This window comes from Panulirus ornatus, chromosome 57 (assembly GCF_036320965.1).
Source record: "Panulirus ornatus isolate Po-2019 chromosome 57, ASM3632096v1, whole genome shotgun sequence".
NCBI lineage: Eukaryota > Metazoa > Arthropoda > Malacostraca > Decapoda > Palinuridae > Panulirus > Panulirus ornatus.
Genome location: NC_092280.1, coordinates 21155104 through 21179273, shown reverse-complemented (window position 1 = coordinate 21179273; position 24170 = coordinate 21155104). Strand labels below are relative to the sequence as shown.

The window sequence follows — 24170 nt, the reverse complement described above, 5'->3', positions numbered from 1 at the left end:
TATAAATATATGACTAACATTGACTATATTACTATAAACCTGACCTCTGCAAAAGATCAAGGTCTATAAAAATGACCATGTGCTAAGCTTCTGGAATATGGCCAAAAGTAAAGTCTCAAGTCCAGAAAACTGACCTTTGTTGATGATTAAGCTGGTTCTGAGCTTGGAGGAGCCTTGAAGGTTCCTTAACCGTCTTGCTGGTGGTGTGATATTGAAGTGTTGAAGGAGGTGGTGGAGATGATGGTGGTGGGGTTAGAAGCAGATGATTAGTTGAGCTATGAGGTACCCCTCAACAACCCACTGGGTCATATGTCAGTAGGGTGAGTTTCCGTGAATGACAGTGAGTATATTAACACACACATATTAATAAGGTTGATATCAAACATCAGCAGAAGCTGCGCAGGAGAGTGGGGTGATGGCAGACATGATATTAATAGCATAGTGATATCAGCAAGCTATAATTCACTGCAAATCTTATGAGAAAAATGTAATTAACATAGTAATTACTATCAAAAATATAACATTCCTGAATAAAATGCAATGAAGTTCACTTGTGGTTCTGTTATAGATGATGAGCATGATGTATAGGTTAAGTTGATGAGTGCGTCCCATGGCGTGTTAGGTGTAGCACCACTAATGGCTGCTCATGTCCCATTTGCCACCTTCGCAAAGTTTATCAGGTGGCAGTAAAAACAAGGACTCGCACAACCCATGCAAAAAACATCAGGTTATTTCTAGGTACTGTAATTTTCATTTTGTATTAATATTTTGACTGTACCTGTACTGTGTTGGATCCAGAGACCTGAGAAACATCACCGTCAGTTACATATCAACACTGCACATTGCAGTTCTGAGGGTTAGTTACATTACGTAATTCTCAACTAATGAAGAGTTAGGACCAGTAGTTCTACAGTTGTATTACGTTAATTTGGGGTTGCTAAGTTGTTTTCTAGTGAAACAGGTTTATTTATAAATCTTTCCTTAAAACTACATTAATTCTAGTAGGGATGAGTGCATTTTGACGCCCAGCGTTAATATGTGGAGGGTAAAATTTTCATGTTGGCTACGCTGCTATAGTAGAAGGAGGAGCCTGCAAGAGGAAAAATATATCACTGAAGTAACTCAGACATGGACTATGATCTCTTGTCAGTCATTAGTTGCCCATCATGATTACCTTCTCATGACAGCTGTACACGAGCTACTTATGATTATACTACCTGGAATAATTACAAGAATCTCGATCATTTACACCACCAAAACTCAAAGTCTATTTACCTGGATTAGCAGAAAAAAATAATTTTGTAAACACTTAAGTTACTGGATTGTTATGGATCCATCACACTTCAGGTCAGCTACAACTGAGGTTATCTCCTACTTGAGCAGATTGCTGGTGCTTCTTACTTCATATCTGTGACATATATATATATCTATATATATATATATATCCCCAAACACCTTACAATAATGATGCTGCCATTTGGTTAATATTGTTACAACTCACTCTCTACATTATGTACAATTTTCTTCTGAAAAGAGTGCAGCTGTTGATGGGATGATTCTGTTAATTTCTTAACCAATAACACCTAGGTGACTGAGACAAAATACAAGCATCAGTCAGACCTGCAGACCTGGAAAGCCCACATCCTCCCTGCATGACCACCATCACTACCCACGTCCCACTGGCAGCATCACACCAACTAAAGCAACACATGAAACCAACCACCTGGAGGCTACCATAAGCAGTCTTCATCATCTAAATGAGGTTTAATGTTGGAAGTTAATTCTTTACAAACCCCTAAAACAAACTTTTTCTTAATAAGCATATCTATGACACTTTTATATAATGAATATGAGGATGCATAACATAATCATGTATACTCATTTTGTTAGATGGTAATGACTCTCCTGATGCCTCCATGTTAGACAGTTACAACTACTTAAGACTCATCATAAAATTCACCTTCAGAACTCTTGCTGGAACTCTGGGCAATCTGGAGGACCTTAGCAGGTGAGGATAAGCCTGTCAAATTGTCTGAGGGTACCCCTGGTGGGCTAGTGGCACGGACAGGTGAGGATCGTGTTATCACTGGTGGGCTGGTAGCGCGAACTGGTGACAATCGAGGCATATCTGGTGGGCTTGTGGCACGTTCGGTTCGAGGTGGTGTTGGCGAGGGAGTGGCTGAATTCCGTGGCCCTGGTCTGTGGTGATGCAGAGCAACACATAGAGCTTCAGAAATACTAAATCAACAGTGCAAGTAACTTCAATATCAGGATCACAGTTTGAAAGCAATTATATAAATATCTAGTGTCTGAAAATGGCTAAAAATATCAACCCATAAAATATTATATCATAATGTGTGTTACATGAGTTAGAATGTAAGACCAGAGCAAGAAAGTGGTAAAAGCTGGAATTACGAAATCGGGAAGATAAGCATACATCAGAAGAGACTGGGCAGTGTCACAAGACAGATTCTGTTCCCAGCCTGCTTCCCTCACACAGAGAAGGAATGTATCAAGAAAATACAAAGTAATGGTAATGACGCAATATGCACAAAGTCACTGGTTTACAATTAACCAAAAGAAATGTGCTATTCTGAGCTCAGAGTTACCATATGCCTACCCATTATTATGGTAGTTCACAAACTAACTTAAATATAGATACTAATGGACCTAAGACTTCCTGGATTTCTTTCATACTTGTTTGTAGGTTCACGTGTTAGCAAGGTAGCATCCAGATAGAGTCAGATTAAATCCCAACGAGCCAAATTTTTATATCCATATCTTTAAACGTATTGATGCATGTTAAAAGCCCATGTCAATTTATTTTCAAGAATGAAAGGGGTAGGGAGCAGGATTGGTAGGATCATCCAATGGTTTTGATGTGTCTGGGATTATAGGAACCAGTGTAGTGTGACTTACTTTCACTAGTGCTAACACGAAATATGCCTGCAACAATAAAGCAAACAATCAGCTGAGTGCTCTTGCAGGAAATTCCTTTAGTGGTTATGTGGTAATTCCATCAGGACACTGAAGCAGAAACCTAAATGCCTCAGACAACTTCAGACTGATCTCATAGTAATGGGTTCCAATCGGTTCCACAGCAGTTGATATATCTTAGAATTTATTGTAAAATCCTGTACATCCATTTACATATACCAACAAAGAAAACATATTTTGCTGGATGTGCTTTTCTACTGTGAAATCTAACATTTTATTAGTTAGAACATTTGTTTTAATACATGCAGAAAAGATAGGCTGACTTGACATGTTGAAAAAAATCAATTTTGATTCCACATTTTTCTAGTAAGCCAACATATTTCTCAAGAGAGCTTATTTCTATCAACTCTACAAAGTTTGGTTATGAGTGGATGCCTCTGTGGTCATCACCTAAGGTGAACCAGCAAAGGGAAAGTAGGGTGGCAACTGATACTTCACATGCAATACAATAGAGTATGGAGCAACTAAGTTTATAAATAATATCTTTCAAACCAAAAAACTAATTGGAAAATAATTTGGCCTTTGAGAGAAATACACAGAACATGCTGAAAAACCAGGATGAGACCACCAGACCTAAGATAGTTGTCACCCTTATATGATACAAGAGATGTACTTTATCAGACTTACGAGGACAACCTTCCTGGACTGGAAGACTTGTTGAATACCGAAGAGGATTTGTTGGTGGTGATTCCAGTGTTTATGACTGTTGAGGTGGATGTATTAAAGGTGGAGTTAAAGCTTGAGTTAAAGCTAGAGTCAAGGGCACTGCTTCTGTTGTGACTGGAGTTAATGCCAGGAGGACTTCTGCTGCGGCTTGAGTCTAGTTTTGAAGGACTTGGGGGACTCGAGTCATAAATCATCTTCTTTGGGCTGGATTCGTAGGAAATCTTTGGTGGACTTGATTCATAGGCACTACCCATTTTTTTTGCACTCGAATCATAAACAGTGCTTCTGTTGACAACAGAGGAAGATTCGAAGTTGACATATTTGTTGTTGATGACGTCATATGTGTTGCTATTGCTCTTGGTTACTGATGAATCATACGTCCTATGTGGAGAGGAATCATATCTAACTGGAGCAGAATCATATCTGACTGAAGGAGTCTCATAAGACTTATGCAACACAGTTTCATAATCTTGGTTGTGGCTTGAATCAAAGGACTTGTTTACTGTAGACTCATAGGTTTTATGAGTGGATCCATAACTTTTGTTGAGAGATGAATCATAGCTCCTATTGAGTGTAGAGTCATAAGTCTTGCTGAGTGTAGACTTATAGGGTGACTCTGTAGCATTTGAAGAGTTCAGCCTTGGAGAGTTAACAACAGTCGATCCCGAGTATTCTTTTACTATTTCCTTTGTATCCTATAATCAGAAAAAGAATTTATTACAAATTTATCATTGTTAGATAAATGAATTCTTGTTTAAAAATAATCATCAATAAACCAGTTTATTCAACCATTTACATATAGAGAAAAAATACACAAGAACCATTTCTCTGCTGAGTTGTATTTCATTCTCATGCACTTTGAAGACAAATTTCCCTCAGGTTTATAACCAATACTATACTATAACAGCCTAAGAAACTACATATAAAACCAGTGCTTGAGATAACATAACTCTCTACCAGTCGTACTGCTCTTTGGTACCAGTAACACAAAATTATGGATGCAATATATACGTATATTTCTTGACAAAAAATATAAAGGTTATGGTACACAAGAAAGTGAGTAGTAACATTGTTAAGTAAAAAAACACCAAAAGTATGATTTGCTTATAGGATTCAATGGTGATGTGCATAATTAAACCGACTTGAAGAGATTTATAAGGACCTGGAAACAACCAGTAAGATCCTGATAACATGGAGAAGCCTTGACAACCCAAGGAGACATGAAAACAAACAGATACACCTAAGAACCCTTGGTGCTATAGAAAACAAAAGAACCTTGGCACAATGTCTTGGAACCTGAACAACTAAGAGCCCTAAATAGGATAGACCAAATTGGACATTCTACATGTGGTATACAAGGGATGATGTAATATCAGAGGGCTGAACTAGGGCAAGTGGTCAGAAGAAACCATCAAGATGTCTGTGAGGCTTCCCGGTGGATTGAGGGTTCTGGATTCATTGCATTATAAATGACAGAAGGAGAGTGGACGTGAGCAAATAAGGTCCTTCACCTGTTCCTGGAACTACCTCACTATACAGGAAATGGTGAACATGTATAGAAAAAATGATATGCTTTTGGGTAAAGGACCAGAAAGATTTGCCACTAAAAGTCAAATCAATACACTGTTTTCATGAAGGTGAGCTTGACTTTATAAAAACAGCTTTGCAGTGAATCAGACAAGTAATAAAAGTGGAAAGGGATTCTGAGGAAAGGAAGTTTTATGGCCCAATACTCTCTCCCTGGTGGGCAGGCATCAGAGCAGGAGTAATCACCATAATTGTGGAGAATAAGATGAAACAAACCTTGGTGTATCCTGTGAGACCATCTAAGGACTTAAACACTCCTAATGTAATAAGGACACATGAAGGAGGTGAATACAGCCACAGAAGCCTAAACAAAACATATAAGACCTAGATGCACTGAGAGAAATTCACATACACTACGAAGGACCTGGATGCAACAAGAAGAATGTGGAAAGTGTCAAATGGATATGAAAAGAATTACAGAAACAGACACAATGATAGGGAACTGTATATAACTAAGGGACCCATGAAACATCTAATGAGACATGACTACAACTAAAGGGGCTTTAAAGGGATGGAATCTGCATGTATCCAGAAGGAACGAACACATTAAAGATGCTAGACACACCAAGAAGGATCAATACATCCTATAAGGACCTGAGCACAACCACAGGACCGAGGCAAGTTTACAACTGATCAACTCAGTGGGAATGGATACATCCAGAAACCCTAGACATGGTGACATACTTGGACAGAGTCAAATGACTGAAAAATGCAGATAAACCACGATATATCAAATAGTCTTGAATTTTATGTACCCAAATGGATACTGAAACATCACATGGGGCCTGCTCACACTATGAGAGGGCATGATACAATCAAAGTAAAGTGAAACAAACATCATGAAACCTCTTGACAAAATGTAAAAAAAAAATAAGCAAAAATTATAGGACAAACTATACCTAGAAACTAAAACAATACAATAAACCAGAACAATGATGATGTGAGCACCTTGTAATGTACACCAAATATACAAAAAGACAGACTCACCTTTGGGTCTTTATTTTCTCTGTTAGAGGACTTCTTCTTTCTTGACTTAGAGTCCTTTCTATCTGGTGGTCTCTCAATACCCAGGTAAAGGGAGAATGGTGAACCTGAGAGGGTACAAAAGAGAAATTGTGACACAAGGTAACGGAAAATTGTGTATTTGGGGAGAATGAGAATGGGGACTAGCAGTCCAAGTAAAAACAGTGAATCAAGGAAACAGAGGAATAACACTTAATCTGAAGGATGTGGCAGAATCCTAAACTTATGAAACGGAAAGAGAACAGTGAACCTGAGTACAATTTTGGCCTTCCAACCAAATATGAAAAGAAATGACAGACAGACAGACAGACAGACACACACACACACACACACATACAAGGTTGAGAGAGAGAGGAGCTTAACTTTAGACAAAAGAGAAGGCTAGATGGATTGTTTGTATGTGGACTGCCATAAAGTAAAAACAGTGAATCAAGGAAACAGAGGAATAACACTTAATCTGAAGGATGTGGCAGAATCCTAAACTTATGAAAAGGAAAGAGAACAGTGAACCTGAGTACAATTTTGGCCTTCCAACCAAATATGAAAAGAAATGAGACACACAGACACAGACATACTCACATATAAGGTTGAGAGAAAGGAGCTTAACTTTAGACAAAAGAGAAGGCTAGGTGAACTGTTTGTATGTGGACTGCCATAAAGAAATTGACAGTGCACTGCATGGTAAGCTGATTATAATGTTGGATTGAGGCAGGAATAATGAGCTGACTCCTTTAATGGACAGAAGGTTATCTTAGCAGAAGAGAAAAAAGAAAGCATCTAAGCAGAGTCTCCTTCTTAAATTGGGCTGAGGTTACCAGAAGAATCCTGTAGTTATATGTTCCAGGACCATCATTCTTCTTGATTTATGTAAAGGACTTGCCAGAATATATGGATTCTTATCGGAATATGTTTGCAAATATGTCATGAGGTGAGTGAAAGCGTGAAAGATTGCGCCATGTTATAAAGAGACCTTGGCAGACTCCATAGACAGTCTGATTTATAGCTGATGAAGTTTATCCTGAGTAAATGTAAAGTAATGAAAATGGGTAACAGCAAAAGGCCTTGATATGATAATAATCTAACAGGGTGTAGACACTATCCCTAACCTGATGTCAGAGCTCACCTAGAGAACAGTAAAGAACTAACTTGATTTATTTTGGCAATATTCATAAAAAATTAATATATCTAAATATTTCACCAAGGACAGCACATAATGCAAATACAAATACATACTTATTCCCAGTGTTGTCCTCATAGTAAGCTCAAAATGACTGATAGCAAATAGTGCAAAAGAACAATGAGAATAAAAAAAAATGTATTTGAGCTAAATACCAAACAATGATTTTCTCATGACTAAAAAACTAGCAAATTTTAGAACTGCATTCAAATTCACGGATAAAAAAAATATTCAGCAGCAAGCTGTTCATATCATATGTAAGGCCAAGCTTGGTCACCGCTCCTTAAAAAGCACAAAGAGTAAGAGAGAAGGTCCACAGGAAAGCGACAAAGATGGTAACAATAAAGAGAGCTGAGTTGCAGGAAAACTTAGTCTTTATATATGCCAATCTTGGAAGATGTAAGAATGGGGGTTGACAAGATCGCATTTGTTTTTAAACCATATCGATGAAGCAGACATTGAAGGTATATTGGGATACTGCAAGGGATGTAGAGATACTGCAATCAGAGGACATTAACATAAAACCATGCAAGCAACTTGTCACAATAGATGTGAGGAAGTACCTTTGTGGGATAAAATGAAACAAAATGACTGAAGACATGATTAATTCTGACAGCAAACAGAAAGTTATGAATCTGTGAGAAAGAATGTTCAAGAGATGGGGCTTCAAGAGTGTTAAACTATATCCCGGAAAGTACAAATAGGAAGTTACACACATGCACATCCATACAAAGATGGAAACACACTTACATCTCACAAACACAAAAGCAGAAACATCGATGTCCAGTTACAGAATTAGAGCACCGTATGTGGTCCTTACAATCATGTTACATCAATTCGTATATGACACCAAACGCATACACAACACAAAATATTGCCAGGTCAGTACCAACCTTTCACTTCGTGGCCGTTGAAGTATGCGTAGATCTTATGCTTGGCGGCCTCGGAAGGCGTAAAGGTGACCTCATACAGACCATGGTCTACTTCCAACACTTTGGACTGCAAAGAGCGGCCGCCCTGGGTCACATCCACCTTTGCGTCTCCCCAGCCGCACTTGGTCGCATCCACAATGAAGGTAAAGGGTTTCCTTGGGCTAGACTCCGGACCGTTCTCCAGGTCATACACCTAACACAATGGAAAGCAAATTAAACAATGTTTAATCAAGATATATCTTCAACTGATGATATTATTCAACTTACTTTCATGTGATTATCCTATCAGAACTGACTCTCTCTGGAAAGCAAGCATATATAATACAAACACAGTGATTGCCTGAAAAATATAAATATGAATATCCCTTTAGTTGCGCCTCTTTGAGACTTGTTCGCCATCACATAAAATGACGCCAAATTATGATCGGCCTCCTTAATTCTAATCCCTCCGAGGCCTCCCTACAACGAGTATCATCTTCCTTTGGTCCATACGAGACCTTAATAAAAAATCAACTTGGGAGATGTCACAGCCTTCTAAAAACCGTAACGAATCGACTGATATTATCTTCGTTGGTATTAAGTCTAACTGGCTTGCATAATGGTCATCTGCCTCCGTATTCTGGTGCATCAAAGATAATTACAAGAATGACCTACTTCCTACTTACAACCTCTTCTTTTCCTTTACCTAATTGAAATATCACTGGTAGTAATATCCTAAAGTAAGGGGCGTCCAAGGTTTTTCACACAAGCTCAGGTCTCCCTTAACCTGAAATAAGGTTTCTCAGATTATATATATATATGATAGAGTTGATAGAGATGCTCTGTGGAAGGTATTAAGAATATATGGTGTGGGAGGCAAGTTGTTAGAAGCAGTGAAAAGTTTTTATCGAGGATGTAAGGCATGTGTACGTGTAGGAAGAGAGGAAAGTGATTGGTTCTCAGTGAATGTAGGTTTGCGGCAGGGGTGTGTGATGTCTCCATGGTTGTTTAATTTGTTTATGGATGGGGTTGTTAGGGAGGTAAATGCAAGAGTCCTGGAAAGAGGGGCAAGTATGAAGTCTGTTGGGGATGAGAGAGCTTGGGAAGTGAGTCAGTTGTTGTTCGCTGATGATACAGCGCTGGTGGCTGATTCATGTGAGAAACTGCAGAAGCTGGTGACTGAGTTTGGTAAAGTGTGTGGAAGAAGAAAGTTAAGAGTAAATGTGAATAAGAGCAAGGTTATTAGGTACAGTAGGGTTGAGGGTCAAGTCAATTGGGAGGTGAGTTTGAATGGAGAAAAACTGGAGGAAGTGAAGTGTTTTAGATATCTGGGAGTGGATCTGTCAGCGGATGGAACCATGGAAGCGGAAGTGGATCATAGGGTGGGGGAGGGGGCGAAAATTTTGGGAGCCTTGAAAAATGTGTGGAAGTCGAGAACATTATCTCGGAAAGCAAAAATGGGTATGTTTGAAGGAATAGTGGTTCCAACAATGTTGTATGGTTGCGAGGCGTGGGCTATGGATAGAGTTGTGCGCAGGAGGATGGATGTGCTGGAAATGAGATGTTTGAGGACAATGTGTGGTGTGAGGTGGTTTGATCGAGTAAGTAACGTAAGGGTAAGAGAGATGTGTGGAAATAAAAAGAGCGTGGTTGAGAGAGCAGAAGAGGGTGTTTTGAAATGGTTTGGGCACATGGAGAGAATGAGTGAGGAAAGATTGACCAAGAGGATATATGTGTCGGAGGTGGAGGGAACGAGGAGAAGAGGGAGACCAAATTGGAGGTGGAAAGATGGAGTGAAAAAGATTTTGTGTGATCGGGGCCTGAACATGCAGGAGGGTGAAAGGAGGGCAAGGAATAGAGTGAATTGGAGCGATGTGGTATACAGGGGTTGACGTGCTGTCAGTAGATTGAATCAAGGCATGTGAAGCGTCTGGGGTAAACCATGGAAAGCTGTGTAGGTATGTATATTTGCGTGTGTGGACGTGTGTATGTACGTGTGTATGGGGGTTGGGCCATTTCTTTCGTCTGTTTCCTCGCGCTACCTCGCAAACGCGGGAGACAGCGACAATAAAAAAAAAAAAAAAAAAAAAAATATATATATATATATATATATATATATATATATATATATATATATATATATATATATATATATATAATATTCCAGGTCCAGACTGTTGGCCTGGTCACCAGTATACATTAGAATCATTACCATACAAGCAGAAAGCCTCAGTATCGATGCTTAGCTTCTGTTATCAAAGTTTATTCATAGCAGCACATCCTCCCTGGGACAATGAAAATTCATATATGTTCCCAGGTAATTGTCTTATGAAAACTTTGTCTCTACCGTCAATAAATGCTTCATCTGAGACCCACTGAAGGGATAAGGTATTTACAGTAATTACGTCCACAATGTCATCGACAATCAAGACTGCTTCAACGTTCTCACTAAATCCATGAAGAAAACTGCTGTCGTCTTAAGGGTTTAAGTTTGTCGATGATCGACAACACTGTCAATGCTGAGGGGTAGGGATGGCCGAGGAAAGTCATATCTTCAGTGTTCGGTAAAATCTCCCTCAAACCACCTCATATCTTTAATAGCTGTTCAATGTACAGCTCTGCTGCAACTGAAAAACTACGCGAACACCGAACACCCTACGGAAGAGTATTTCTCTTCCTCTTCCTATTACTGAAATTTGCAACCTGTTATCGGCGTTGCAGTTACACTGCACACTGCCTAAGACCAGTTAATCTATGAAACGTTCATGGAGTTCTTAGCTAACGTGATAATGATCATTTTCTCATCAAAATTATGGGAAAATGAAGTAGGTAGTAGGGGGTGCACCTTACCTTGAGTGCGTGAGGGTCATACACATGACAGGTGAAGGGCGAGCCCTGTATGTGTTCGTCGTCGTATCGCACAGCAATGGACCACTGGCCCGCCTCGTCCGGCTGGAAAGTGGCAGCGTATACTCCATCCTCCACCTTGACTGGGCATACCAGCGGCCTCTCGGTTGGGGAATATGCCGTCACGTCTATATCACCACCCCCGGCACCGTTGCTGTTAATCTGCAAGACACCAAAACACAGAGCCGTCGTATGGACACGTGAGGCCAGGTTTTTATGGGAAGCCACTGTATGTAACCTGGTATATGGTGTTCAGGCATTATTTGTGGTTAGGTATGTCGTGTGTATCCACGGATGTGCCCAAGAGTGGTGTGAGGAGCTACAATATGACAAGGTATGCATGAGGTGGCCCACAATATTTGGCCATCTACTGAGATCTCATATTACATATGTATACATTGGAAAAGATCACAATTTTGCGCGTGATCAAGTATATTCCTGTGGGTCCACGGGGAACTTATCGTGTTTCATTTTCCCCGTGGACTCATAGGAATAATATATATATATATATATATATATATATATATATATATATATATATATATATTATATATATATATTTACCGGATTCCATCTGCACGTGGCTACATCGAGAGCTACAAGCAACTTTGAGGCAAAATCAACGGATGAAAATTAGTTGTTGAGGAACTCTTGCCCTCTCTATATAGGAAACCATCATTTCCCTGCTCCTGATCGGTGAAGAGCCTCGACGTGAAAGTATAACGGGAATGTAATGATAATGTGGGTACATGCGGGTGTAGTGTCATCAGCAAATAATACATCCACCTACCACAACCTCAACGATGGAGCCGAGGGCACACGGGTCGATGCCGGAGAACATGATCTTGGATACGTCTGGCAGCGCTCGTACCTTCACAGGACACCCGTCAACAACCTCACCTTCGTTTATAACCGTCAGCTACAAGCAACATGGCAAATGGTACCAAACATTAAAGGATGCAAGTAATGAAAGATAATAGAGAGTGCACAGAGTACTCACCAAATGTATTTTATTCAATGTATTTTATTCAAACACTTGCATGTTCTTACAAAAATGGAATACAGATTCAGCTCATTCCAGGTATACCACGACACAGTACCTTTCTAAAATCACTGCATTATTCAAAATTGTTAGCAACTTAAAACCTTACTTATGAAATAACCCGAATACACATGATAGGATTTACAGCTCGACTTCTTTCTCAGATGTGCACACTGAATAGAATAAACATATTAGGCTGCACACTCCACCTAAAGACAGGTATGTTTACAGTACACCACGCAGGCACTACCTCACTCTTAACACAGCCTAACTCAGGCACACCACGTATCCAGTAATTTTCATGATTCCTAAGATATGAACCTAAGAGACATACGAGTATTTAGCATTTTTCCACTCATATATACACATATAACACTAAGCTCATAAGTACACAGGCTTTAACACTGCACCTCATTAAAAAGTATTCAATTGCACACAAGTCTTGATTGATTTTCCTTAAAAACACGTGGCAAAAGCAGGGTCAGTTCGTGTGGGGTTTACCATAACCCTCCATATAACAGAGTGCGGACCGAGGCAATCATAATGAAAGACAGGTTTTGCATATCAAAGCTATGCACAAGCCTGCTTGGTTTTAGATTTGAATGACATTGACGCCATTATATAAAAGTTGCTTTACACATTCAGAGCCAGGCATTATTCATCATCTGAAAATATGTTATTATGTATTGTGTGAATGCTGTGTATCACTGGAATTATGTGCTATGAGCGTGACAACCGGTAACAGCACCAAAGCACGGAGGTAGTTACTGAAATAAGTGACAATGACAAACGCCACTAACCACCTCGTCCTTCCCTTGTCTGCTGTCTGCAGACAAGCCACCACATGACCCAGTTCTAAAATCTGAAAAAAAACCCTTATGGTGTCAAATGAGAGGTAATCAGTCCCCTCCACAGCATTTAGCGCAAATCTCACCTCATCCCTGTCAACTCACCTCATAGATGCCAACCTCGTCCGGGACGAAGACACCCTTGCCTCCCCTTGGAGAAAGGTCCAAGTCGACCCTGACGGGGCCCGAGGGACCGTTCACCTGCACCTCGATCTCGCTCAGCACCACTTCCTTAGTCAAAAAATCAATTTTGAACGGTACCTGAAGGGATAAGAATTCTTACTCCTGTGCCTCAAAGTCATAATACAGTTTGTTATACACAAAATGTCTAAATTCCACAGACTCCGTTTACATTATATTTAACAAAAAGGCAGATACTTCTTAAACAGAGAAATAGTATTCTTTGCTGGACACAGTAAAGAATGTGTTACTAACACCAGATGCTTAAAATGACACAAACTTGTCACTAAGGTGGAAATCTAATCCTCTAAAGTCCAACAGAGAGTAAATATGACGTGTAGGATACCGTCTCCTCTTCTCCATATATTGTTCGCTGGTATAGCCACAACTAATTCACTGCATCATCACTCAGACAACCAATGGGCCTAATCACATTCGTTGTCAAGGTCCAGCAGCCAATAGCTGAACTGACTACGGGTATACCTTTTCCTTGCTCACACTCACCTCATACATAAGAGGACAATTTACATGCAACGAGTAAAAATAAATGTTTTACTCTTCTCTTATTGTTCAACAAAAGATATAGCTAACGTAACAATGGAAACACCTAAAGAAGGTTACACTACAAGGCTTGCTGAAAAACTTTTGTGTACCAAACACAAAATACTTTCCAGTCACTTAAAGACAGATCCATCACATATCATGCCCTTCCCCTTCTCTTGCAACATTCTATCCACAACCTCAAGGATGCGAGGTTGATATCTAACCTCCAGTCAAGCTGTAAAATTACCCACTTCACCGCTGGCCTGACCGACGAACCTATCTCATCCTGTTATTACTGAAAAGCAGATACCATCCTCTTGTATACCCATCACTACCATTACACTGACTGCCATTTTAACTTGGCGCTGGTATTTTCCATCAAATATCTACCACTTTCCATGATTATTCAAATACTCATCTGTACTTATAACAGGTGTCAATAATAGGGAGTACTCTGTCGTGAACCTGGTATTGAAGGACGTTCTAAAATACAATAGGATGCGAGACTGTCTCTCTCTTAGAGACTAGAACACAATAGTAATTCATATTGAATACATCGATGATGAAAAGTTCTTATTAATGTTCACAGACTAAAGGCCACGCTATTGTGTACCACCTACATGTTCGTGTATTTTGTCTCCAAGCCAATTAGGTATCATTATTACTATTACTGTTGATGTATCAGCATTATAACTAAACGAATGTTGTCATACTCATGCTTCAAATGGAACAAGAAGAATAAACTTTTGAATTCTTAATCTTGAGGACGATGGCAAAGGGGAACCGAATCATACTGTCGTCTGTCAAGGGCAGGGGATGTTTCCTGTCATATCTAAATGGCAGACAAATGCTAGTTATGTTCTCGTACAAGAAATCATAACTGAGGCTCAATCCATTCCTTCAGGATGATCGTAGGCTCAGCCGTTTCATGTGATTTTCGCACACACCTGACAGTCCCATGTTCGGGAGCTTCTGAATGAAATAACAAACAAATGAAAATTCGGGGAACCAGAGGTGTTCACGAAGACACCACAAGAATACTCAGTATGATATACATTAATCTCTTGGTTGCCGATGGTGATGCTGTGAAACACAAGATACCAACTTTCCAAGGGTGAGTGTGGAGGAAGATGGAGGGTGTGTTTACCTCAGTTGGCTCTTGGGAATTTCGCTACTTTAAATTAACACTATGCTGCTGCGGCCATTACCACACTCGTGTGAACCTTCTTTGCAACACATTTCCTCAGCGCAGCCCTCATACTCAGAATTATGTTCATGATATATAAGCAAAAATCATTAACAAAAAGATGTTAAATACACAGATGTAGTAACGGATGAAATGGTTGGAGGTGATAGGCTTGATGGCCGCGTGTCAACAGAGCGGAGCGTCGGGTGTTGTACACTGCCGACCATCTGAGGAATACTCTGTTTACTCCGCTGTCTCATCTTCTTGCTCACCCTTATCAGAACCTCGTTGTGTACGATGATCCCATGTCTTCCGCTGGTACATGTTGACAAAACATTTTACTGTTTTAATCTCTTCGTAACTGCTTTGAGATACAGTGTGTTGCTTAACGCCCTGACCTCCACAACGTACACTATTGTGACCTTAGATATGGAATCACTGTTGTGAACTATTTTATCTGATGCTTATTTCTTCCTATATGGAGATTATCCATATTTATGATGGTATTTCATCTCCCAAGGCATTTCTCATATTTGATATACATGTTTCCTCAGACCAAGAAGGTTGAGAACTGGCCTAAGGAGAGCAGTGTGGGAATATTATAGTGTATACAGTCACGCCTGATGCCTTTACAGCTGCCGCCAGTAAGGTGGTAACATCGCTCTTTACCGCCCCGGGAAACAATACTATATACATTTTACTTTTTGTTTATCGCGGGGTGATTGTTAATTAGTCATATTTTCAAGCTATTATTAAGCGCGCCTATGTCCTGTTCCCTTAATAAAAAATGACATGTTTTCAACAACTTTAACTCGAATTTCAATGGCTGCTGCCGACCACGGGCAGTGGCGTGTAGTGGTGTCTACCGTACAACTCAACCATAACAGAGCAACCTTCGGCAGTGAGCCTCACCTCATACACCTTCCAGGTGCTTCACAAGCAACTGTGACTATAGCTGCAGGTAATCCATGTTCACCATGAAGAAGAGCAGGGAGCTAACTTGATAAAAGTCGAACTTTGCTCTTTAACATCCGGCGATAGCCTCTATTTTTACTCATCAGTAGTGATTCTGGTGAATGAATATACTACAACATATCAATTAAGCATAATAAATAAATCAACGGTTGATTCTCTAGTGACATGAATTTTCGTGAGTCACGACAGTTGTATAAGAGCGAACCTGTTTATACCAGTGACCGTTTACCTTCGTCTGTTGCCGCACTTTGCCACTCGTATGTTTATCTTGTGATGGCGGTGCAGGTCGAGGTCACCAATGGTTGTGGCGAGTGTGAGAGCCCCTGCCACACCACGGTTGGCCCCCACAAGGGCCCCTGCTGTACCACGGCTGTCCTACACACAGGCCCCTACCACATCACGGCTGGACCCACACGGGCCCCTACTACACCACGGCTGGACCCACACACGGGTCCCTGCCACACCATGGCTGGACCCACACAAAGGCCCCTGTCACACCTAGGTTGGCCCTAAATCTTCGTTCATCTCAGTCTCCATAACTCGCACAGTAGTTAGATACATATCATCACCTAGAACAACTACAGAGTCATGGAAGCACTTGCAGCCATTATTGGCATGTTAGTCAATAAAAAAGGATGAAAACGATTGTGTGGCCCAAGTGCTGATATCGGCCCGGCTGTAGCTGCCAACACTCTGCCTAATTATCCCAGCCAGATTCATTACCTTTCACCAAATTTGATCACCGACATTTTTCTTCATCTCATACCAGGTAAGACGACCTTTAATTAAAGGCAATTATTTCCAAAGCTTAGACAAAATAATTTTCCAGAGATATTCTCCCGTGATTTCAACTGCCAAAACTCGTGAGAATGTTCCCATAAACAAAAGATAATCTGTACATGACATTCGTCATAATAACTGTGGAGTTTCGTTATGAGCGTAACACGGAGAAGAAAGTAATACGGAGAACATTCGTTCGCAAGAATACTATATAAATAGCACTAATGATCACGTCTTGTCGCAGGAAATAATAGAACTTATTTCCAAGCGAGCGCTCAGAGCACTAATTGTTATGTATTGAAGTAAGAAGTTGTGAACAGTGAGGCGACTCTGTGTACTGGTGAAGTAAACCTCATCAACCCAAGCGTGGTTACATTAAATGATGGTACACATTATCGGAAAACATAAGGACAACTACTTACCAAGGTAAAACTACCAAACGTGGACGAAACACTGTTTAGTACTTCACCACCATGCAACAATGTACTTCCCGTAATAATACTGTACTTCACCATGCAACACTTCACCTGTCGCGAAACTTTACTTACCATCCAACAATATACTTCAGTCACAATACAGTACTTCACACCACCCAGCACTAATTCGCCCTCACAATACTGTAATTCACCATCCAACACTGTACTTCTCACGTCACAATACTGTACTTCACCACTATACAAAACAATACCTCACCAGTCACAATACTGTAGTTCACCACCAAACACTGTACTTCACCTGTCACAATACTGTACTTCATCACCCAACACTGTACTAACCCTGTCACAATACTGTACTTCACTACCATCCAACACTGCATTTGTCACAATACTATACTTTACTAACCAACACCACTTCACCAGTCACAATACTGTACATCACTACACACACTATACTTAACCCGACACAATACTTAACAACCACCCACACTGTACTTAACCACTCGCACTGTACTTAATTCTGTACTTAACCACCCAACACTACTTCGTCACAATGCCGTACCCCACCCCTTACAATGCTGTACTTCACCACCACTCAACACTGTACTTTAGTCATAAATACTGAGCTTCACCTTCACCTAGCACCGTTCTCCGTTCACAACATTGTACTTACCACCCACACAACATTACTTCACTATCCAACACTGCCTCACCCGTCATAATACTGTACTTGTCACAATATTGTACTTCGCTAATCACAACACTGTATTTCATCAATTACAACATCGTACTTCACCATCAACCAGCAATGTCCTTCACCAGTCACAACACACCTTATCATACACAATATGATGCAATAAAATGTTAAGACCTGAAGCAGACGGGTGACACTGCAACTTTCCAAGTATAATTCTGTTAGAAGTTATTATCCAACAGACCCCAACATGGATTCCAACTGCCTACTTCCATAGTAATAACTGATATTATTTCCGTAAAAGATGTCATTTAAAAGCACAACCGTTTCTCTGTCACAATAATATAAACCGGAACTCCAACATTTCATTCACAACACTGAAGATTATGTTTGATAATAACAACAATGAACAAATAAATATATAAATCCAGTTGTGTAAAGAGAGATTATGACGACGCACAATGCTGGAGCGAGCCGGTGGGAGTCACATCCCGGGGTTTCGTATAGCACACCCGCCAGCACCACCACTGACCGCGGTCCTCACTCGCTCCCTCCACCCACACCGCCATGCACGCTGCTTGCCACTCAACACTAACATTATTTCTCTATCATACTGCTCTCATGAGGATATTACTTACAACCAATGTCTTACGTTGTATATTATACAGTTGCCTTGAAGATCTCTTTCACGAACGCACTCTCTGTGAACAGTGACATTTAAGAAGGTAAATTTCACATAAGCGGCAACCCTACATATGTTCAGCATCACAGCTCTGGTTCCCGTAGCTTTGGAAATATTCACTGTATATAATTTCCGCCATCGTCAACGGGAATCAGATACCCACCACATACATCTTGTTGACGTGAGAACACATTTCCTTGGAATCTGGTTCTCGTGGAAATGAACCACAAGTCCGCATTTCATACAATGTGCAGATACACCCTAAAAACCTTGAAGAGGCGACAGTCAATAATATTATAACCAAGCTGCTGTCCTCCACCTGATGGTGACGTCGCAGTCATGACTGTCTTCAAGAGGAGGGGCAGTTGACTCCTCCTCCCCTCCCAATAATCTACCGTAAAATAATAAAACGAAACATTCATACTACGATACAGGAACCAGACAAAAGAAAAATCGATTAAAGTGTATTGTTCCTTCGACATTCATGGAGTATACAATAATTTAAGTCTATTCCCATTTCTCATCAGACTCACTTGCCTGATTATTACCCCCAATAACATTCTGTGGACACCCATGAATACAGCTGCTAAAATGTAACTACGTGTACTTGTTAATCATTATCATATTTCTTTTTACGATTCGTTATTATATATCGCCATAAATCTATAAAATATTTAAAGTTCCCTACTGAAACGTAAATATTAATAATAATAATAATAATAATAATAATAATAATAATAATAATAAAAACATATGCTCCAGTAGGAAACGAATTTAATTTAAGCTTATAATGAGGTCACGCACGCAAACTTTACTCTCCAAATTAGATAGAGGTTCTTTGCAGAAAAGATTTGCATTTCTATCATTACCATCATCAGTATTATCATTATTCTACTACACCGACATGTTGTAATGCAAAACTCGAAGTTTGATATATAAAAATTATGAAAAAAAAAGAAATAAAGCTCTGACGTAATGGAATTTTGTTCTGGTCAAGTCATGTACCTATTTGTGAATGATGACAACTGGTGTAACCGTGAGGCAAGCACCAGCAGACCCTTTCGAGCCACCTTGTAAATAAACTGGATTCGAGGTGGCCTACCCTCTCCGGACACAAACGCACACACACCTAGTCCCGACCGGTGGACGTGGCCGGCTTCCTGAGCGCTCCAGGAACCTTATAAGGATACAAGGGAATCCTGGGGCAGGAAGTGTGTGGGTGTTACTATCATTAAAGTGGAAGGGCACAGTGCGATTAGACAGAATGGTCATCCTGCACGTTCGCGGTGAGCTCAGTGCGCTGTTCGAATCCCGGAGCGCCTGTCACTTACCTACCCCGGTATGTTACTAACTGTACGGTATGGAATAAATTGTCGGACAATATTATTGTGGAGGCGAGTCACAAGCAGGGGAGTTGCGGTCAGGCCCGCTGGCTACGCTCCTGGCCGATGACCACGGTGGATTTGGGACGGTTGCAATACAGTGAACTGCAAAATGGGTGATCATAACTCCCACGTGTGTTGCCTCTAGCATTCTGCCAGTATTTACAGTTCTCGTAACAGTGTCTTCTGGTCCGAGACATACCGCCCGCCCGCCCTCCGCTTTGACGCGTAAGCCAGACGCGTTCCAACGTTACGTTCAGTTGGAGCAACGATACATCAGCGGGTACATACATTCTTGAAGTTATCTTACAGGAAAGGGTTGTAACTGACGTCTGGTCTCTCTGGTATTAGTTTTCACTGTCATAACTACTGAAGAACTATATATCGCTGAACTATACAAACCCGATAAATGTTATCTATCATCCATGATAGCAGGATAATGTAGTGGTAATGTTATCTATCATCCATGATAGCAGGATAATTAGTGGTAATGTTATCTATCATCCATGATAGCCACATAATGTTGTGGTAATGTTATCTATCATCAATGATAGCAGGACAATGTAGTAGTAATGTTATCTATCATCCATGATAGCAACATAACGTAATGGTGATGAAAATCCAAGGTTCAGGACTGCGGTGCGAGAGGTGATGAGGACGTGCGCATTCCTGGTGACGTGGTATCACGTGCGGCACAGCTACCACTTCTGTAACTCATTTTAATACGAACTGAAACCCCCGTGTAAGACTGTGGGAATGGCGCCGTCGCCGGCGTGCTTGCTTGAGGTCACGGGAAGCAGGGGGGTGCCCTCGTCTCTCCACACCTGCACCATACCGTACTGGGCGGACCGCCGTCGTACCCCAAGGTGTGGCAATCAAGCCTCTATCGCGCCAGCACCTCCTCACTACTCACCCTCCCTAGCTTACCCCCCGCCACCGACAGAGGTCGTCCGCTGCTTCCCTGTCACGCATAATTTACTTACTCTCCCAAGTTTTGCGTCGGTTCTCGAAAATACATCCACCTACTGCAGGTGGCAGTTGAGGGAGGGTGGCCCAGCGCACCAGCGAGGGTCACGCCACAGGACATATGTACTTCATCCTTCCCGTTATGTCCCAATGTCATGTACCCGTGGTCAACATTCATGCCCGTCAATGTACTGGACATGCCCTTAACCAGTTATACAGCAACAGCTAAAACGGACGTGCGTATGACTGCTGAAACTTCATGGGATTTCAGGTAAATTGTTTTGTTAACTTTGACACGATCATTACCGCGGATTTACGTTTCTAACGTTACATACATTCATGTCATTGGTGAGAGAGTCTCACGCAGGCTAGCTGCACTGCATGGGAGAAGACTCAGGCGGGCCACCTGCTTCCTAGGAGACAGACAGGACACCTGCTTCCTGGGGAGAGACTCAGGCAGGACACCTGCTTCCTGGGGAGAGACTCAGGCGGGCCACCTGCTGCCCGGCAGAGACGGTATGAATGGCGCGCATGAAAGGAACATCATGAATAAATAAATTCACGACACAGTCCCGGATTTTTCATATCCAGTAGGAATAATGTTTCCTAAACAAGTCCTTGTTTATATAAACAGCGTGATACCTGAGGCGTTCCATATCCTGACGTGAGTGAGACAGTGAGTCACCATCAGTCGGCCGGACGAGGAAAGTGTGGTATATCGTTCACACTCTTACACATTCATCATCTCAAGTTGTCAGCGAGTCGTCACGAATGAACCTCAAATGGATCAGTCCGAATCACACAGTGAATCACGATCACCTAACTCACCTCCAGGCTATCCTCACACCACAGCACCACCAAGGTGACGCGACAGCACCTGGAAACCCCCCTTACCAACTTCACTCTTCGTATGGGTTTCAAAGCTTGTGGCGAGGTGACCTCACTTCACGAGTCCCTCGGGAGACGCGAGCCTCACGCCACAGTTGTGACCACCACTCACACCGTCAGCTCCCCTCTCCCCACCTCTCACAAAACCACTCAATCAACCCGGCGTCGATGTGTGCGTTGCGTTCAATCTAGGAGTTGCATATACTTGATTACTGGCTCGTAAGGCGGAGGACTGGGACCGGTGTTGCGTCATCAGGTTGCACCAGCAGACTATTACAGTAAGTAACCTGTATCGTCCGTCTCCACACTTCTGGTACACTGTGCAACACCAACACTTAACGTCAACTGACCAGTATCATATCCGTCTTTATTTTCGTGTCCCTCATTGACTAGACAATTTTCTCCGGTCTCATATCACGACACTTTCGCTACGGTACGATGATACAGCCTAGGTTAAGGCGAACTTTTCATTCCCATCGCAACCATAAGGAGGTGGAGTCCGGTAACGCCTCTGCCATATATATATCAGTAATCGTTACCTGGTCATAATATCAAGATAAAAAGAAACTGACTTTGTATTCCTCTTACAATTTCTATGTTTACCCGTAAGACAGCCACTTACCAAATGAAGAAGCTGAGATGGTTCCCACCACTTGCCACCCACCGAACCATACAAACTACACACACTGTGTGCGACAAAAGAAACAGGGCGGAGGCACCAACGACCACAACAGTTCTGAGACTATAAATATAGCACGTAGTGAGGTTCAGGGCTGACCTGCAGGGAACGGTCCTCCTTCCCGCACCTCACCACGCGCTACACACACACACAGGCGCAGTGGAAGACCGACGGAAAAAGTAATTCCAGCGTCCGCTCAAATGGCAATCACCTGCGCGCCGTGGTGACATGCAATGGGGCGACGTAGACGGTGATGACAGTCAAAAGAAATGTTATGTTTTATCATATTCCTTTTCTTTACATTTTCTGCTGTCACTTCCGCTATGTCCACCGACCAAAGGCTTCCAATGGAAAAGCTATTGACGCAGCTATATTGAGAAGGAAGGTTATACAACAGTATGAAATGTGAACTTTATACTGGGATGGGCATGCCCGACATGACACGAAAGTCATGGCGGAGCGACAGTGCATCAACGTCTCCACGGCTGAAACACCCACACTCACCGGATTGTTGACTCTGACGTTATCAAGGTCACAGTTGACAGCCACGGTGTCCGAGGGGCAGTCTCGGGGCCGGATCCACTGGTAGTAGGCGATGTAGCCCATGTTGGCCAGGTATTCCACGTCCGGCCGCGCCATGTCAGCCGCCGCCAGCACCGGCTCCACCCCAAGCTTCTTCCCGCCGTCAATGCCTGTGTGAGACGGTGGAAGAGTACAGATCACCTGCCTGGAACGATTCACACAACGACAGAGTAAAAAAAGGCCATGATACAATGAAGAGATAGTGAGATAGTTGAACATGAATCTAGGATAACTTTAACACAAAAATGTTGCTGTATATTGATAAGTAAGAGGATCCTAAAGTATTTAGATAATATAGTTTCAAGCCACTTCAGGGTGTGGCGGAGAGGAATCACACTTCTCATTGACAAAAAGCATATATATATATATATATATATATATATATATATATATATATATATATATATATATATATAGAGAGAGAGAGAGAGAGAGAGAGAGAGAGAGAGAGAGAGAGAGAGATTTCCGGAAAGTTCATATTCCTGTTATAGTTGGTTCTGAGTCAGAAACCGAAAAAGGACTCAAGATTGGTTCGACATATCGTAAGAGACATCAAAAGCCTAGTTCTAATGCGCGAGACAGCTTGAAGGTTCAAGACATCTGCTGGGGTGGCAATGGTTGTGTTCTTGTTACGAGACTTGTGAGAAAGATTCACATCGTTGTAAAAGACAGCAGCGAAGGTTCGTCCACCTGCAGTGAAACGGAGGGAGTAAAGCGGTTCATGGAAGAGTAAACAAATGAAGAGAAAACGACGAGAAGGATAAAGCTGCCGAAAGAGAACGGGAGAGACTAAGTTAATGTTGGGAAACGCCAGATGAACTGAGGCAAATGCAAGGGGACTGAAAGCGGGTTCACACGAGGGTGAGAGGAATCTGAAGATCATCAGAGAACGTCAAGAAAGCTTGGACTGTTACTCCTGGATACCAACGGAATGATTCCCACTATTACAAGAGTGTGGGAAAGTTCAGGCAACCGCAGGGGAATGATCGGACGAATGTGAGGAGACCTGCAGAAGTGAAGACTACTGTACTGAACTGA

The 24170-nt window shown here is 41.6% G+C and overlaps 1 protein-coding gene across 1 annotated transcript in view; it reads right to left on the bottom strand.

Moving 5' to 3' along the window:
• jbug (filamin-type immunoglobulin domains fbug) overlaps positions 1-24170 on the bottom strand; it is a 152943-nt gene that overhangs the window by 77043 nt on the left and 51730 nt on the right. The window contains 9 exon segments of the mRNA XM_071694600.1: positions 135-197; positions 1961-2199; positions 3625-4358; positions 6238-6341; positions 8344-8575; positions 11212-11430; positions 12059-12187; positions 13264-13419; positions 23055-23242. Coding sequence (XP_071550701.1) covers positions 135-197; positions 1961-2199; positions 3625-4358; positions 6238-6341; positions 8344-8575; positions 11212-11430; positions 12059-12187; positions 13264-13419; positions 23055-23242 — 2064 coding nt within the window.